At 46.2% G+C, this 18,588-nt stretch overlaps 1 protein-coding gene across 6 annotated transcripts in view; it reads left to right on the forward strand.

Annotated features, from left to right (window-relative positions):
* The window catches only part of PHKA2 (phosphorylase kinase regulatory subunit alpha 2), an 86,982-nt gene that overhangs the window by 51,187 nt on the left and 17,207 nt on the right, over positions 1-18,588 (forward strand). For 5 of the 6 annotated variants that reach the window (XM_060292643.2, XM_060292641.1, XM_030843783.2 and 2 more), the window contains exons 12-22: positions 817-924; positions 2,971-3,049; positions 5,960-6,094; positions 6,773-6,882; positions 8,039-8,183; positions 8,436-8,514; positions 11,515-11,684; positions 12,454-12,627; positions 16,511-16,599; positions 17,602-17,735; positions 18,144-18,300. In XM_060292643.2, the coding sequence (XP_060148626.1) occupies positions 817-924; positions 2,971-3,049; positions 5,960-6,094; positions 6,773-6,882; positions 8,039-8,183; positions 8,436-8,514; positions 11,515-11,684; positions 12,454-12,627; positions 16,511-16,599; positions 17,602-17,735; positions 18,144-18,300 (1,380 nt within the window). The remainder of the gene's footprint in view (positions 1-816; positions 925-2,970; positions 3,050-5,959; positions 6,095-6,772; positions 6,883-8,038; positions 8,184-8,435; positions 8,515-11,514; positions 11,685-12,453; positions 12,628-16,510; positions 16,600-17,601; positions 17,736-18,143; positions 18,301-18,588) is intronic. The other variant, XM_060292639.1, reaches the window with a different exon arrangement.

An 18,588-nucleotide genomic window follows, 5' to 3' on the forward strand; every position in this document is an offset into this window, starting at 1 on the left:
TGGCTCGTCTCATGATGTGATTTTCCCCTTTGGAGAAAGATGTGTTTCCTATTTCCTTCAATTGGCTTATGTTTTCTGGAGAAGAAAGTGGTCACTAACATTCCCCCAACCAACGAACGTTGTAATGACCCAAAACCCAAAGGTCAGCATGGAGTTTACAACAGAAAATTGCAGCCTTTTACAACACGTAGCCAGCACTGTCCATCAGAAAGAGAACTGTAGCTTATTTTGATGAGTCAAAAGCCCCCAATGGATTCAGCTTTTTGAGTCCCTGATGGAAAATTAGTGATCTAATAATACAGTTGTTTTTCCTCAATAAATAGCGCCACCTTCTGGTAATTTTCTTGCATCTGCACACTGAGTTTATGAACCCCTGAGGAGAGCAAGATAGAAACCTGACTCAGCATCCAGAACTACACTGCCATGGCTGTTGGCTGATGTTTTAGATCATTGTACCCATAATGCAACCAAATATAAGTATGAGCTGTGACATTTCTTGTTGCCCAGAGCTGTGCTCAAAGACAGCAGGCCCAGTTTCCAGTGCCTGTCTCTCAGCCTTTTGCCATCAGTGTGCTTGCGGGAAGAGCACTGGCTGGAACCAGGCCTGGGTTTGAGTTCCACCTCTGCTGCTTTTAGCCACGTGGCCCCCCGCGCAAGGGCCTCAGCCTCCATGGCCTCCTTATCCCAGCTCTCGCATAGAATTGGTTTGGAGGATCAAATGAGTGGCATTTTGTAAATCCTCCGTGCGCTCCCCATGTAGTGACGTTGGCCATTTTCTCCTCTGACATTCTGACTTCGGGTTTTCCTCTCTGCCAGGTAGATGAAGAGTATAAGAATCCTCACACGGTGGACAGAGTTCCTCTGGGGAAGCTGCCCCATCTGTGGGGTCAGTCCTTGTACATCCTCAGCTCCCTGTTGGCAGAGGTAAGGGACTTGGGGGCTTCACAGACTGGAAACCATCTGATTGGAAGTTCAGGGGACCCTGGAAGAACACAGGGGCTCTCTGCTCCATGTGGCTATGAATATCTTTGGCATCTTTTTTTTTTTAAGATTACATTCTTTTTTAATTTTTTTTTTAAGATTTTTTTTTAACGTGGACCATTTTTAAAGTCTTTATTGAATTTGTTACAATATTGCTTCTGTTTTTTTGTTTTTTGTTTTTATGTTTTGGTTTTTTGGCCGCGAGGCATGTGGGATCTTAGCTCCCCGACCAGGGATGGAACCCACACCCCCTGCACTGGAAGGTGAAGTCCCAACCACTGGACCGCCAGGGAAGTCACCCGTCTTTGGCATCTTCATGGCTTTCAGGTCAACTGGTTGGGGTTGACTCTGAGGCTTGAGACCTAGGCTTGTGTCCGTATTTATAATAAACCGTTTTGGGCTTAGCTGCAAGCCAAGCACTCTCTGTCCCTCCCCCAGCGCCCCTTCCCACCAGCATTCCTGGTCTGTGGCTAGAACCTGGTTGAGTTGATGGTCGGTAGGAGGGCCGGAAACTTCTCAGCCAGGATCAGCACATGTATGAAAGATGCAGGGTTTGGGGGACTACTCCACACGGTCTTAGGTGCAGGAAGCAGGAGGACTCTGACGCTCCAGTGCTCTCTCCAGGAAGGGGCAGCGGGCTGGTTCTTCTGTAGTGGATTTTGTGTCGGCCGCTCCCTCAGCCAGTAGCACCGCCACACAGAAGGTCTGCTGCCTCTGACTCATTCCTCCTTGTTAAGCATTTTCTTGCCTCCAGGTTTAAGTTTTTAAAATACAAATGCTTTTGTGCCAGCTAAAAATGAATCCCCCTCCCCAGTCCTAAGTGTGAGTGATTTTTATCGGATGGCTCATCTTTCCTGGGAGGATCCTGCCCAGCTGAGTGCTTTGGACCCCTGGGGAGGGGTGGGGGCGGTGGGGGGCGGGGGAGCCAGGGGAGCAATGGGTTGGATGTCACTGGAGTTCCTGGTGGGTGAAAGGAAGACCCAGGTGAAGCTATCACAGTGCAAGTGGCCCTTAGGTGCTGAGATGGAGCAGTTGCTTCATGGATATGATCATCTCCGCAGTTTCATGGACATGTTCTTGCGGGTGGAGACTGTGTCTTATACTTTTGTCTTTATGAGTAGGGAAGCACATATATCTCCTTTGGAAAGCCAGCCCTGCCTCTGACTAGCTCTTTAACCTCGGGCAGGTCTCTTAATCTCCCTGGGCCTCGGTTTCCTTATCTTTATTATTATTTTTTTTTAATGTTGTACAGCTTTATTTAAATATAGGGTTTTTTTTTCACGTTTCCTCATCTTTAAAGTAAAGAGTTTGGGCTTTATCATCTCTGCAATATGGTGCAGCTCTGATTTCTGTATCAGTGACATGGGAAACAAACTTGCTTTTGTTTCCTCCTCCCAATGTAAAGGCCCTCATCTAGGCCCAGCATTAGGTCCAACTTCTCCTCAGAACTCCCAGAACACCTTGATCCCTTCTCTTAAGGTTCCCATCATTTATAGAAAATATGAGGAGATCCACATTCAAAAAGCACTCTGCCAGCAGGCAGGGGAGTTTTGTGTTTCAGGACAGTCAACTCTGGGCCAAGTCCTTACCCTAAGGACATTGCCTCGGTTTCCCCACCTGTAAGATGTGCGAATGGTAGTGCCTCCCTGTTAGGAGGCCTGTGTGACAGTGCATGTACAGGGCTCAGCACGGTACCTGGCGCGGGGTAAGGGCTCAGGAAGCATGAGTTACCCTCGTTCTTTTCACTCACACAAGTTTGGCGTCTCTGACTAGCCCTGGAGAGCTGGGTGCCAAAAACGCAATACATTGATCAGTGCCATCTAAATGGTATACTGTAGTTCAGAGAAAATAAGCATTTGCCTTGAAAAATGATATAGGAATAAAACACTGAAGATTTTGAGCCCCCAAATATTTTATTTTCAAACTTAGGTTTAAGGTGAAATTTCAGTTAATCAGTATTTCATAGTGTTAATGCTCCTCTTTTCCTAGGGATTCCTTGCCACTGGTGAAATTGATCCCTTAAATAGAAGATTTTCCACTTCCGTCAAACCTGATGTCGTAGTACAAGGTTTGTGAGCATGTTTACTATTCATATTTAACTTTGTAAAACCAATGTTATTTTTAAAGCGAAGTGTTCTATGTAATTTTTAAAAATCTGCATGTGTATATATTTTAGCATGTATTAGTTCTGTGAAATGTGTTCTGTAACTCAGCTGCTTCCAATCACAGTTACTTTCTACAAAGCAGTTGTTTCTTGAATCTAAACCTTGATTGCAACCGGGGCACAAGTGATTCATTGAGCATCATTTTTCATAACTGCTCTTCTTTAAAAAGTAGAACGTGACCTTGTTGAAAACTCAAAACCCAAATGAGGGTTCACGCGTTCCTCCCTTGGAGGTCTGACTTCTTTCCAGAGCTGCAGGCCCATGTTTTCACCTCCCTCCACCCATCTCCCCTCCTCTCCAGCCGGCAACTCTTCCGCAGAAGTGCAAGGCCAGCCTGGGCTACTGCTGCGGCACTGGCTCTGACTAGCCATGTGACTTCACCTCTGTGTGCCTCGGGCTCTCCTGACCGGTGCTCTCTCACAGGGTGGTCTTGAGAGGAATTGAGATCCACAGGGAAAGCCCTCAGTGCAGGGCCAGGCCTAGAATGCTCCCTGCTGGCTGATTCCTCTCCCTACTTCCCCTCCTAGGAAGGACTCCCCAGGAGCTCACAAACCTCATAGAGTGACTTATATACCAGCTAAGTATCATAGCGTGTCGTGACTACGCCTTGTGTCCTCTAGAGGACACTGTACATTTCTTAAGGACAAGGGCCTTATCATTTTTGTAGCTTCTATGTTGATTGATACACATGCATTCAATACATTAAAAACAATTATTGAGCAAATGAAGGGCAACCCTCTCTGTGGCCACGGATGCATTTGGCTATGCCTGTCCGTGATACAGCAGAGGTCGTGCAGGTCATCACCCAGTCGATACTGTGCCCCAGGCCCACCGAGAGACGCACCCAACCATCACAACATTCCGATCAGGTAGAAAGTGTGACGATCATGATTATCATCCCCCTCTTACACATGAGGCTAAGGGGTTAACTTACTCAGGGACCCACGGCTGACAGCTGGAGGTGCAAACCCAGCTCTGACCTCCAGGTGGCGTGATCCAGCCTGACCCCACAGTCTCTGCCCGTCACCAGAGCACATGCTGCTAAGTGACCCCTTAAGTCCACAAGGCCGCTCTTCCAGTTGCGGGCTGGGGTGCATCGATGGATCCTGAGCACCACTTTTTTTTTTTTTTTTTAAATGCAATAGAAGAAAACAGAGTAGAAAATATCAGAGGCTGTGGTCTGGAGGAAGGAGAAGTGCAGTTTCAGAAACTTCTCTGCGTGCATCTCTCTCAGATCACCAGGCTCACAGGTCTTGGTCAAGCCACTCGTCTGAAAGAGTCACTTCTACAGAGTGACCGCCTTGTGGCTCTGATACGTGGAGATCTCTGCACGGTGTTGTAATCTTCCAAGGAGACAGGTGTTAAGGGAAGCTGCTCGCCCAGTCCTGCATGGCTGATGTTCCCATGCTGGGGCCTGGGGGGTTAGCTTCCAGTCCCTGCTCAGCTACAGCTGGCCAGTCGAGCAGCAAGGCTTCCCCTCAGGGCCTTGCTGTGAAGCTCAGATGAGATCATGAATATTAAAATACTTTGAAACAGCATCATGTGCTATGTAAATATAAGGAGGTGACATTCAGGTCTCAGTGGCATTTATATGTATCATACGTTCAGCTGCCACCAGCCTGAGGGTACAGTGGTTGGGCTCAGGGAGCTACCTTAACAGTAACCGAGTCTTTCCTCTGGCCTGAGCACCGCCCCGAGCCCCTGCAGCTCCTGGCAGGCTCAGCTGCAGGTGGACACAGCACCAGCCGCTCTCTCTGTGGCCAGAACTCCCTTTCTCCAGTTCCCTCCCCAGGACTCCTTCCTTTTGCCAAAGCACTGTCCCTTCTCTTTTTTTTTTTTTTTTTTTGCGGTACGCGGGCCTCTCACTGTTGTGGCTTCTCCCGTTGCGGAGCACAGACTCCGGACACGCAGGCTCAGCGGCCATGGCTCACGGGCCCAGCCGCTCCGCGGCATGTGGGATCTTCCCGGACCGGGGCACGAACCCGCGTCCCCTGCATTGGCAGGCAGACTCTCAACCACTGCGCCACCAGGGAAGCCCTGTCCCTTCTCTTAAAAGCCAGCAGTACTGGTACAGCAGGTATGGGGGGGTCTGAGCCCACCTCCGGCCCCCACATCCCAGGCATCCCAGAGCCTTGCCTGCTAGAGAGCCAGATGCCCAGCCTCATTCACTGGAGATGGGGCTCAGGCCGGCCCACTGGGTGCGTGGCCCAGCTCTGGGGTGGCTCTTCCCTACTAGCGGGGGGCCCTGTGCTGTGTTTCCCAGTGGGCCAGGCTGCCCCACTACCACCAGCCCACTGGTAGGCCCACTTTTCCTTCTCTCCAGAGCATAAAATCTCCTCCTCCCTCCCGCTTGGTCAGAGCATCCCCTGCTGCACACACCACTATATTGCTCTTCTGTCTTTGAGAGCAGAGGCACGGACTTCTTCTGGTATCCCCTTTGCAAAGCTGTTTCCACTCCTGACCCCATGTGAAAAGAACACAAGACAGGTTTCGAATAAATGCAGACCCACAGGGAAGCAAGACGTCATTTGAGATGGGTAATTCAGCTTGGGACCTGTTGAAGACCACTTCTAGAAGTCCCAGACTGTCTTGCACATTGAGGGCACTCGATAAATATGCACTGTGGGTGTTGAGGGGAGGCAAGGCCAGAGCGAACCAGGAAGAGCGACAGGACAAGCGCTCTCCCTTTCAAAAGCACCCAGCACGTGGAGAGCATGCTGTCACAGGCCAGAGAGGAGAGGAGACAGCAGCACACATCCGTGTGAGGGGACGAGGGCCGCCGTCTCATGCAGGTGCTATGTTCTTGTTCACAGTGACTGTTCTGGCAGAAAACAAGCACATTAAGGAGTTGCTGAGGAAACATGGGGTGAGCTTGCAGAGTATTGCCGACATTCATCCAATCCGAGTCCAGCCAGGCCGGATTCTTAGTCACATATATGCCAAGCTTGGTAGGTTTGGGGAAATAGCGGGGCATTTTTGGCGAGGGGGCATCTCGGTTCTAGGTTTGGGGTCTGGGGGAGACTGTGATATGTGTAAATTCAAAGGAATTGGGCAAAGCACTAAAGTAGGTGGTTTGACAGCTTCCACGTGAAGAGGAACGGCCACCAAGCACATTCCTCTCATGCCTGTTCAGGAGATGTCACCACACGTAGCAGTGTGATTCATCAGCTCTGTTGTAAAAGAAGGAGCCACCTTTGAAATTTCACAATTGGAACAGTCATTTGTGTCTTGGTGATGTTTCTAAATTTTATCTGTGGTCTAAGAAAATGCCCATTTACCCATTAAAATGGGAGATGGGTTCTCTTTACTTTTTCTAAAATCTGACTTTGTTTAGGATCATGGTTCAATACTAAATAAATAAAAAGTGAACATTAATAAAGTCCTTTTAATAATTTTATTCCATATAGATGTGGCACCGGGTGCTGTTCTTCTATATGCATGAAAAGAAGGGGGTGGGATTTGTTTTTAATTCATCCTTGTCCCAAAGAAGGATAACAGTATTAGAAAAACCAAACCTCAAAGTGAGTTGTTTAACATATAAATAAGCCCAGTCTTAGCCAGAATCACTTGGATTAGATGTCACTGTATTTGCTCTAGCTCGAATTGCTCTTTTATTTTCTAAATAGGACGGAATAAGAATATGAAATTGAGTGGGCGACCATATCGGCACATCGGAGTCCTTGGAACATCTAAACTATATGTGATTAGGAACCAAATCTTTACTTTCACACCCCAGGTGAGAAGAGCAGGCCAGTAACAAGCCAACAAGCATGTTTATTAAGCTGTCTTTTCTGTCTGGGGAGGTGCTTTGAATGTGCGTGCATGTATTCAAACAGAGACATAAGATGACGCCCAGTACCTAATACAGTTCTTTACTCGTGGTAGGTGCTCAATAAATGCGGCTTGAATCGAATTGAGCGTGCCCTCACTTCCAGTATGAAATTCATACCACTTTACAAATTCGCTAGTGACATGCCACTTGACTCGCAGCCCTTGTGCCCTAATTGCAATAGTCCTTAACCCTTGCTTGGGCTGTTAGCAGGTCCTCTGTCAGCAGAATCCCACATGGGAAGTCTGATTTCTTAGGTCCCAACCCCCTTGACAGGATCCTGAATATACAGATTATGGAACCTTTCTTCAGAGTTTTTGTTTCCAAAGGAAACTAGTCCTGTGGAATGCAAACGAAGCGTTTTTCATCCATTTGGGCAGCTAGAAAGGCCAACTGAGGGATCACTTTGTCAACATGGGGCATAGCCGCCCAGCTGTCTGGGGACGTAGTTGGACTGTAGGGTCATGGGTCAGTAGCCTCAAGTTGCTCTTTTTCACCCAGCCTGTGCTGCTTGCTTAAATCTTGTGAGTTATTTCCCTTCGTAACAAATTTTAGACCAGAACTGAGCGTGCACTGGTCCAGAGGCCAGGACGACAGTGATTTTCATCAACATCAGGCAACAGTGCCTTTAGTTCACATTAACCAGGCCATGAATCAGGTAAACACAGTCTCCACGTCTCACCTGCTCTCAGTGGCCCCACTAGGGAAACATCACCGAGCCCAGCAGCCCTGGACAGTGTAGGAATTAAGGAGTTATTGCTTTACTTTCAGGGACAGCGGTATTGGGGCAGGTCCTTAAATCCCCATCCAAGGAGCTGTAAATAGATCTCGTTGTGCAAGTTTCCCTTCTGCGCTAGCACTAACGTAGCTCTGGCTCCTGGGCAGGCGACAGATCGATTTGTCTGATCGCGAGGAGAGCCCCATTATGGGGGCGGATTACAGCCAGGGTTGAGCCTCTTCTCTGGAAACAAAATGCAAGGATTAGTGCTGCCGTGAATGACAGCTGGGGTTATGTCGAGGGAGATGAAGGACAGCCTTGAACCTGGCCTCTTCTGACTTGCAGTTCACTGACCAGCATCACTTCTACCTGGCCCTGGACAATGAGATGATTGTGGAGATGCTGAGGATCGAGCTAGCCTACCTGTGCACCTGCTGGCGGATGACGGGCAGACCCACGCTCACCTTCCCCATCACCCATACCATGCTCAGTAACTCCATGAACTTGATCTGCTTGACTCATGTCCCACTGGTGGTTTGGACCCTTTTCAAAATGTTTAAAATGCGTCCCATGGACAGAGCTAAGTACTGAAGGGGGTTCTTAGCAGTTAGATTTCTTAGGTCGGGAATCTTCTGCACCATACATATTTTAATTAGATTTTGTTGATGAAAACGTTTCAGTGCATAACGAAACAAAGTATTCCCAGATTAAGTAAACTAATTGATCTTTTTTTTTTTTTAAGCAAACGATGGCTCAGATATTCATTCTGCTGTTCTTTCTACAATTCGAAAACTAGAGGATGGATATTTTGGAGGAGCTAGGTAATTTGTGATTTTTTTAAAAAGCAAAAGTAGCGTTGACCTTTCTTAAAGTCTTTTGCTGCCCTTCTCCCATTTTTCGTATCTTGCCGAACATAGAAGCGTGGAGCTTTAGAGTAAAAAGGGAGTTAAAACATCTAATCCAGTCACCCATGTGAAACTGGAATCATCTCTAAGCATCAGTTCGTGGGTGTTTGTGAAGCTTTTATGGACGCCAGGAGGCCTGGGGCATAGAGAGATGAACATATCAAGTCTCTCCGAAGTGGCACTCTCGGAATGCATGTATGGGATGCTGTGTCTGTTTCTACTCAAAGGCTAGAAAACACCCAGGGCCTAGGATCTGACCGGTGCTCAATAATCAAATCACTCCTGGAATTGACTTGAGTGTGCTAACGCCGTAAGAATAATTCACAGAACTTTACAAATTCCTTCGTGGCCCTCAGAGCAGAGCACCTGAATGGGCCTCCCTAGACCACTGTCCCCTCATCCTCCGTGGAACGACGCCCATTCCGATTTGCAGGCCCACAGTCCAACCGGTGCTCCCAGCTATTACAGTGAAGCACCTTGAGGGATAGGGGGCTCACCTCCCATGGAAACCCCTTTTTTTTTTGTACCCCATGACTGTCACAAGGCAGAAGATTTCTCAGTAGCATCTATGCCCTGATCTCTGTGAATCTCCTGGAATATGCCAGAAGGGCCCCAGGATAACCTCACCACGCAGCTGGTCCGAGTAATGTGTGGCCTTTGCCGAGCTTGGGGAGGCTGCCGTTTGGGTCCTGATGGAGTGCCAGTTGCTAAAAGTGTTTGGGAGTTGAAGTCAGCCCTTCTTGTCACATCCTCCCACACCAGGGACCCTGCTGCCACAGTAATTTTTTTAAATTATAAAATACACATAAAAATTGCCATCTTAACCATTTTCAAGTGTACAGTTCGGTTGCGTTAAGTATATTCACGTAGTTTGCAACCAATCTCTAGAACTCTTTTCATCTTGTAAAACTGAAACTCCCCCCACCCCTGCCCCTGGCAACTACAGTCTGCTTTCTGTCTCCAGGTGTCTCGTCTCAGTGGACTTATCCAGTATTTGTTTTTTTGTGTGACTGGCTTATTTCACTTAGGCTGATGTCCTCAGGGTTGAGTCACTGGATTTCTAAGCACTGGGTTTGGCACCTCTGCTCACCAAGCTCGCTGCGGGTTTTGCTGTAGACTCGAAGTGGCCCTCGCTCCAAGCTTCTCCTGGCCTCTCTCATGAGTGTCAGCGAGGCCATCCCCAGCATTCTGCTATCTAGCTCCCAGGGCTGGCGCCATAACTGCAGTTGGCATCTGCTTTCGTACATTTCATATCCAGCTTGGATAAGTTACCACCTGGCATATGGCGTCATAACCGAGAGACAATACTATACGCCCATAATTAACTGTTTTCCAAAATGAATTCTTTAACTGAAATCTAATCATTGTCAAAAGGATACCGTGTGCAGTTAGTTGAGCACTTGCAGTGTGTTCTTTGTGGCTTTGCACCTGTTGTCTCATGTTGTCTTCACTTTGTCGTGCAGGCTGTATTCCTATTCTATGGGCAAGGATCTGTAGGCTCAGAGAGCCAGGGGCACAAGATGAGTAGGTGCAGAAGCTCTGTGTGAATCCAGAAACGGGGCTGTAACCACCATCCTGAGCTGGATGAGGGCTTACAGGAATCAGGAGGGCCTCCTGGTTACAGAGTATGGCAAACAATCCAGAGAACCATGGAAAGAAACAGGAATGCCTAGGCTCCATCAGCTGCCCTTCCTACTTAGTTCTTCATAATTAACGCTGAATGTCATTTTGTCTCTTTTTTAGGTCTGAGGGTATTTAAAAAACTGAACTCGCTCTACATGCCAGACTCCACCCTCTGCACCCACCTGGGGTCGCTTGCCATCAGAGGGTTTAGCCTTTCCGCCTTTGACCTGATTCCTTTCAACTTCATCAGAGAGGAACTGGTCCCTGGCTCCACCTCATCTCCTACTGTTTCCAACCGCAGGGCAAAACAATCCTTAGAACTGACCCCAGGGCTCTAGGGGGAAAGTTTTACTTGATTTAAGGGAAGGCTTTTCTCTCCCTCAGGCAATGTCTCTTGACAGTGTACTTGCCCGCGGAAGCTCAGGCACCTGTGAGTTCATCTGAGCTGCGTGCTTCTGTTTACTCTCCTCAAACTAAGCCATTTAAACACGTCATAATCTGATGCTGGTAGCTCTGAGGCATCCTACACTTTTCTGCCTCCAGATCTAACACTTTAAGAAGCACATAGTGCCCGCTTTCTTTCTGTACAGTGGACATCCCACTTGCCCCCCGAACCTGGGGGTGAATCAGGTTCAGGGAGCAAGAACTCGGAGGCTGCTGCCTTTGTAGCAGAATCCCATACTGCCAAACCCCGCTCCCAGTTTTCGGTGGAACTTTTCCCAGCCTGATAATAGGGCCCCTCTGGGCCACTGTCTCTATCCGGGGATGGCCCGGCCATCACATTCTTTCTAGAGAGAACTTTGGCTCTGAGACGTGCCTCTCCCAACATTTCCCCTCACCCTCCCCCGGGCCTTGTGTGGCTGAGTGATAGGGACTCATAAAAGGTAGCACGAGGGCACCCAAAGAATCGTTGCTTGTGGTTTTGTCCTGGTCCAGTTGTTTTAGGGCGAAAAATACCCGAGGGTTGGTTCTGTTTAAAAGTGGTTCGCTCAATATGTTTTGTAAAACTTTGGTTGGTTCAATAAAATAGATTTCTATTTGTGTTGGGTTTGGGGATAGGAAATCAGCATGATGCATTTTGGCTTTCAATATGCTGTGTGCTTCTACTTCATACTTGCTATTGAATTTTCATTTTCATTTCTTGGCTGACTGCTTGTATGGGGCAGTCTGCAGAGTGACGTGCTTACTGATTCTGGCAGAAGTGCCACCTGGTTATTGAAAAGTGTCTCGATGATTCATAGTGGAAGTTTGTCCACATCCACCTATATCTCTAACATAGTGTTTCCTTGGCAGAGTAAAATTAGGGAGCCTTTCGGAATTTCTCACCACCTCTTTCTACACGTATCTGACCTTCCTGGATCCAGACTGTGATGAGAAGTTGTTTGACGATACCAGTGAAGGGAGCTTCAGTCCTGATAGTGATTCAGATTTGGGAGGATATTTCGAAGACAACTATAATCAAGGTACGGCTTGGAATGCCTTTGCAGGTGTCCCTGAATTTATTTAAACCTTGGCATTGTGATAAAATTGCCCTAAAACTCAAGCACAGAAAATGATTTGTAATTAACATGACAAAAGAGTCTTTGGAAACTTTCACGTATTAAAATGCCACTTTAATAAACCTAAACTGTGAAAGTGGGGCTTTTTTAAACCTAGAGGGACAAAGAGTTTCAGGAATGTGGACTTTTCACGAAATATAAAGAAAGAAACACACTGCTTGAATTTTCAAAGAAATGGTAGAATGATCTTGGTTTGACTGGATATAAGTGATGAAGTCCTTTGTGTATAACATTTCTCAAACTGAGGAAGGTTTTGGGTTGGAGTGACCTGTTTTTCACTTTTAGATAGTACTTGGGATTGCGGCTGGGGATTCCATAATGCTTAGCTCACTCATGACAAATTAAAACCAAAAGATCAGATGTTGGCTGCTGGCCCTCTCATTGTCTACATATTCAGCTCATCTTGGGATGATGTGATGTAAACACTATTTGGACCTGTATTTTCTTTTTCTAGGATGAAGTTTTTCCAAACAATAACTTTATGAATACATGCATTATCTATGTAAATCTCTTTACTTTCCAGGGGTAGAGTGGAGGTCAAATATCTATATCAAAATGTTGTCTTTCACTAAATCTACTCAGCACTTCATGCTACACGTAATCACTATTATGCATTTAGGTTATTTCTGCAGCTTGTTTTCACTGGCTCTTTTTCTTACCTGTGTAATTATAGAAAGCCAGGATGAACTTGACCAGTATATCAACCACCTCCTGCAAAGCACATCCTCGAAGTGCTATCTGCCACCTCTTTGTAAGAAGACAGAGGACAGCCATGTTTTCAGTGCCATCTACTCCACTCAGGATATACTTTCCGTGATGGCAAAAGCAAAGGGTTTGGAAATTCCATGTACATTATTAACTCTTTTCTGCCTGTTAAAATAACTTCTTTTATCAAAGTAATGCATGAGCATAATGTAAAAGTCAAAGAATCCTAAACGACAACAAAATGCAGCTGTTTCCTGCCTCACCTCTCCCCTCCTCACTGCCCCCAGTCCTTCTACTTAGAGGCAACCACTTTCAACTCTTAGTTGTTTCTCCTGGTATTTACATATTTCTAAATAATGTGTCTGTAGTGCTGTCTTTGATGCATCGATTTTATTCAGTATCTGTTGACTTTTTCTTGTGCAGGTGAGGAATTCAGCTGTGTTAAATCACCACTCCTCTGCTTCACTTCCCCTAACCTATCCATGCAGTTGTATTAAGGTTTAGTTAAATCAGTATTCACTATTTCTGTCATTGTATGTATGCAAATATTATTCCCAACTCAGTATAATAATATACTACATTATCATTTTTCCTCTTCGTTTTCTCTAAAGTTAACAGTTGCCCTATCTTTTAGTTTGCTTCGCTTCCTTTCTACACCTTCCAATGGCCTCGCAATACAAATTTCCACAAGGTGAATCATGTATGAATCTCACGGTTCCACTGCTTTTCTTAGAGTCCGAAAGTTTCCTCCCATCTGGCTGATTGCACTCTAAGCCTCTTGCATACCTGGCATCCTGGGTCTTTTCTTTACGATAATCCTTGGAATCTCCTTTGCTTGTCTCTGCAGTTGGGTTCCCTGTTTCTTGATTCTGGCATGTTCCCCTTTCTCAATTTATTCCTTTGGTGGAATACATTCTAGAACAGTTTCAGTAGGTTTTAAGAAATGGTGCAATGGAAGAGGGCACAGTAATGACAGCCCTTAACTTGCTTGTTTCTGGAGTTCACTGCCCCTTTTGGCCTGGCCACCCTCCACGTCCGGGATGTAGATCTTATCCTGGGATGTTCCTTCATCATCATCTGGGAGACTTCCTTGTCTCCTTTGTTAGCTCTCCTGTTTTCTGTATCTCAACTTTTCCTCTTTCTTAGCTTACTATCTTATTTTGGTGGAGGACATCCAGTAGTTTCCTAGGAAACAGTTCATGGTGGGTAAAATTGTTGAGACCTTTCAAGTCTGAAAATATCTACAAATTCTCCATTTGAGAGTTAGGCTGGGTATAGCATTCTAGATTGAAAATAAATTTTCCTTAAGAATTTTGAAAGCATCTCTTCATTGTCTTCTAGCTATCAGTGTTGCTTCTGAGAAATCGGAACCCATCCTGATTTCTTTTTTTTTTTTTTTTTTTTGCGGTACACGGGCCTCTCACTGTTGTGGCCTCTCCCGTTGCGGAGCACAGGCTCCGGACGCGCAGGCTCAGCGGCCATGGCTCACGGGCCCAGCCGCTCCGCGGCATGTGGGATCTTCCCGGACCGGGGCACGAACCCGTGTCCCCTGCATCGGCAGGCGGACTCTCAACCACTGTGCCACCAGGGAAGCCCCATTCTGATTTTTGATCCTTGAAATATAAACTGTTATTCTCTTTCCAAGTTTGTAGGATTTTCTCTCAGGTTCTGAAATTTCAATGATGTGCTTTGTTCTGGGTGTATTTTCATCCACTGTGTTGGCTACTCAGTGGGCCTTCTCTATCTTGAAATTTATGTTTTTTAGTCCTGTAAAGTTTTTCTGAAAAATTCCTTGACTCATTTCCTTCCCTACATTTTCTCTGTCCTCTCTTTCTGGTACTTGATGATTCCAATGTTGACCTCCTGAAGAAGTCTTTATCGTTTCTCTCCTGTGTTCCATTTCTCTGTCTTTTGATCTGGTCTGAGGGCAATTGCTTCAACTTTTTGTTCCACCTGCTCAGTTGAGTTTTTCCACTTTTGCTGTCATGTTTTAAATCTTTGTTCTCTGAATTGTATCTGTTCTTGTTTCATGAATGCAATATAATTCTTATTACTCTAAGAATTAATGGCAGGGCTTTTTGTTTTTGTTTTTACATTTTCTTCTCCCTAAATGGTTTCCATTTCCCCCAAGTCAATTGTTCCTGTTTGTATTGGTTTCTATCTTCCAGAGTAGAGTCTTTCCTCCAGTGCTGGGTGTTCCTTGGTTAACTGCTCATGCATATAAGAATCTCCAAGCCTGTACCTGTAAATGGGGCCTGTTGGGTTTATGGGTGAAGGCAGGGCAGATTTCCCAGAGATGTTCTGCGATCTCCTTTGCAATCTCCTTTCTAACCTGTAAGGGTCTGATTGCCTCGAGCTATACAGTCATTTATTCCCCCAAGGAATGTACCCACACCTTCAGACATGTGGGTCAGCATCCCCTCCAGAGACACACATACCACCCCTTTTTTACCCTCTTCAGAGAGACCTTCTAGCCTTCTATCAGGGTGAGCAAGGCAGTTGCCAAGCTGTGTGGAGTTGCACAAGGCATCTAGGGAGCTCACTGCCTCTCACACACCTTCTTCTCCATCTTCCTTCTTATGGTTACCCTCTCTGGACCCCCAAGTTCTAGAGGTCCATGGAGCAGCAAGCTCCTTAGACTTCTGAGGATTCTCTGTTAGAAATCTGACTGGTTCTTGCTTTTCCCCACTGCAGTCTTGGGTTTGGTTGCCTTGTGTCCACTAAATGTTTTCATCCTTCAGCTTTCCCACTTCCAAAATGTTACTATTGTCTTCTCTCCTGCTTCCCTATTCTTTAGGATTTGCCTTTTTAAAAATTATTATTTTTTGTAGTGTTAGTGGGGGTTTAAGAGAAACTAAAACTTATGTTTAATCCACTAGTGTTACCTGAAGGTCTATAAATGCCTTCTATTTATTTATTTTAAAATTTATTTATTTTTAATTTTTGGCTGTGTTGGGTCTTTGTTGCTGTGTACGTGCTTTCTCTAGTTGCGGCAAGCAGGGGCTACTCTTCATTGCGGTGCGTGGGCTTCTCATTGTGGTGGCTTCTCTTGTTGCAGAGCATGGGCTCTAGGCACGTGGGCTTCAGTAGTTGCAGCACGCAGGCTCAGTAGTTGTGGCTCGTGGGCCGTAGAGCGCAGGCTCAGTAGTTGTGGCGCACGGGCTTAGCTGCTCCGCGGCATGTGGGATCTTCCCGGACCAGGGCTTGAACCCATGTCCCCTGCATTGGCAGGTGGATTCTTAACCACTGTGCCACCAGGGAAGCCCTATAAATGCCTTTTAAATATACCTCATCTTTACCTGGAAAGCTTCCTATTTTCCCAAGGTGATATGACATACCCTGGCAGACAGAGATGGCTTAATGAATAAATACTGATAACATCTAAAGGTGGTTAAAAGGGGAATTCCCTGATGGTCCAGTGGTTAGGACTCAGTGCTTTCACTGCTGGGGCCCAGGTTCAGTCCCTGGTCAGGGAACTAATAAGATCCTGCAAGCTGCACAGCGCAGCCCCCAAAATTAATTAATTAATTAGGTGGTTAAAAAAACAGAAGCGCTAACACCCAGCAGTGGCAAAGTGAAACACACAGTGGACAGGAAGCTGGTACACCTCGATTATGAGAAGGCCAGTGACCTTGGGCAAATGACAAGGTCATTGGACAAACCTTGGACAAACCCTCTCTGGTTCTCAGTTTCCACATCTGAAAGAAAAAGAAGCTGGACTCAATCATTTCTAAGTCTCCTTCCAGTCCTAGATGCTATGTAGTTTTCCCTGAATTCTAAGAGAGAAAAGTGGAATTCAGCTCCTTAAAGCAAGATCTGTGTGTGTCCTGCTCATTTCTTATTTCCAGAGTTAGCACATGATGTGGCCACATGAAAAATTCTTTTTGAAATCAGTGAAACTAAGTAAGTAATCATTTCTTACTTGGTTTGTACTGAATAGGGAGTAGCCACCGTACCTCTTAAAAGAAGTATTTTATCCTTCCTCCTGCTCCGAAGAGCTTTCTCTTTATTCGTTTGTTTTCTAGTTGTTCCCATGGCTTTGCCAACTAAAGTCCTAAGTGCCCACCGTAAATCGCTGAATCTTGTTGATTGTCCTCAGCCACTCCTAAAAAAGGTAAAGTATTTAGAATCACTTTTTCAAAAAGTGTGATGTTCTTTGGTGCTGGTGTAGCCCCAAGAACTCTTTTAAATGGTTGAACTCAAAAGAGCACATTTCTTGGTATCCAGAACTTTCAGGATTAGAAGTTCTGGGTTTTGATGTGCACCCACTCACTTAGTTGTCTGGCTTCTGGTTTGTGTCGGTATGCACACTGAATTTGATGCAAACCTTTATATTTTGCGTGTAGGAGATGGCTACTGACATTCTGCCTACTCATCAGAATCTGTGTCACATTAGAGGAAATGAGCTAGCTCGCTACCAGCCCCGTCCTAGCTGTGCCAGCCAGCCAAAGCCGGGCTACTTGTGGAGCAGGGCACAAAACCAGAAAAAGATTCCTCTGGAGAATAAAATCCCAGGGTGTTCCCCACTAGTTCCCATAATTTGTTATTTTATCCAAAGTTCCCTTTGATTTTATCAGAAAGATTCAGCGTCTGTTGGAGACTATTTTAACCTAACCACAATTTTAGGTTGTTTAAAACTCACATATTTTTTATGTGTGTTTTGCCTTCAAAAAACATTTTATTGAAGTTTAACATATATAGAGAAAAGTATATAAAATATAAGTATAGAGCTCAATGAATTATCACTGAGCCAACAGACCCGTGTGCGTAACAAGCGCCCTTTGTGTCCCTCCCGGTCGCTTCCTCCCCCTCCACTCGAAAGGTAACTGCTAGCATGAATTCTAACACCAGGGGTTGGTTTTGCCTGTTTTTGACCTTTACATAAATAAAATTTACACATATTTTAACCTGTTCAGTTCAGTCTCCTGCAAACATCCACTAACACAATGATTCACCGATCAGGAATATAAACAAAAAGCCCCAAAAGATACAATGAAAACCTGTAGCATAGCACAGCAGCAGAGTTCCAAGACCGGGTTGGTGTGTCACTTCCTGGTCTTCTGGAAGTTGGCATGCTCAGCCCCCCTCCCCTGCTTTCTGGCTTTTGTATGGACAGGCCCCCGAAGATGACTTCCAGTTTCCCAGAGATGACCACGGCAACATAGACTGTGAGAAGCTGGCTGAGCAGCTGAAAGACTGTTCGAACCTACAGGACCAAGCGGACATTCTGTACATTCTGTATGTAATAAAGTAAGTGGGTGGTCTTCACTAGGTTGAGCTTTCTCTCTTCTCCTTGCTCTTTGTCCTAGGCTTCTTGGCCTTCCAACAAGCCACATCATGGTCATAGTCACCCAAGCTACCCAGACTCACCGTGAACAGACTCCCATCCCCTTCTCTACCTACTAGTGTTGCCCTGCCAAGATGAGAAGGCTGGGTGAGGCCAGGACCTCATCATTTCCTGATGTTAGGCTTCTGTTTCAAATAGACAGAAGACGACGCAGCCCTCTCGGTGAGACTCAAAGGCACTGGGAAGCCCCCAGGCACTTGGCAGAATGCGTGGTGATTCATTCCCCTCCCTGCCAAGTGAGCTCTATTGTAAGAGAATCTGGCCTTGAAACGTTCTGGGCCATACTTCTGGGGTTTTCCATGTCTTGACAGGGGTCCCAGCTGGGACACAAATCTCTCTGGACAGCACGGGGTCACTGTTCACAACCTCCTCAGTGAGCTCTATGGAAAAGCCGGCTTGAACCAGGAGTGGGGTCTGATCCGCTACATCTCTGGCCTACTCAAGAAGAAAGTGGAAGTCCTGGCTGAGGTCAGAACCACCATGCACGTGAAGGGTGTCTGTTTGTCTTCTCTAGCCCGGTGCCGTCTTCCTATTAGGAAAGCTGGAGGCAAGCACCTTCATTTGTAAAGGAAACACGTTGTTTAATATACAGACGGAGCTGGGCCTTCTGTCCTGACCTCCCACTGTTCTTGGAAGACAGGCAGAGGAAATGAAATTCAAGTTGATTAGTTTTGTTACTCCTTAGCTGCAGAAAAGGGTTTACCAAGAAATGAAATGAAAATGCTCTGTGGCCCGGCACCCTCTTAAACAGAGCTC

Source organism: Globicephala melas, chromosome X, assembly GCF_963455315.2.
Source record: "Globicephala melas chromosome X, mGloMel1.2, whole genome shotgun sequence".
In the NCBI taxonomy this organism is placed as follows: domain Eukaryota; kingdom Metazoa; phylum Chordata; class Mammalia; order Artiodactyla; family Delphinidae; genus Globicephala; species Globicephala melas.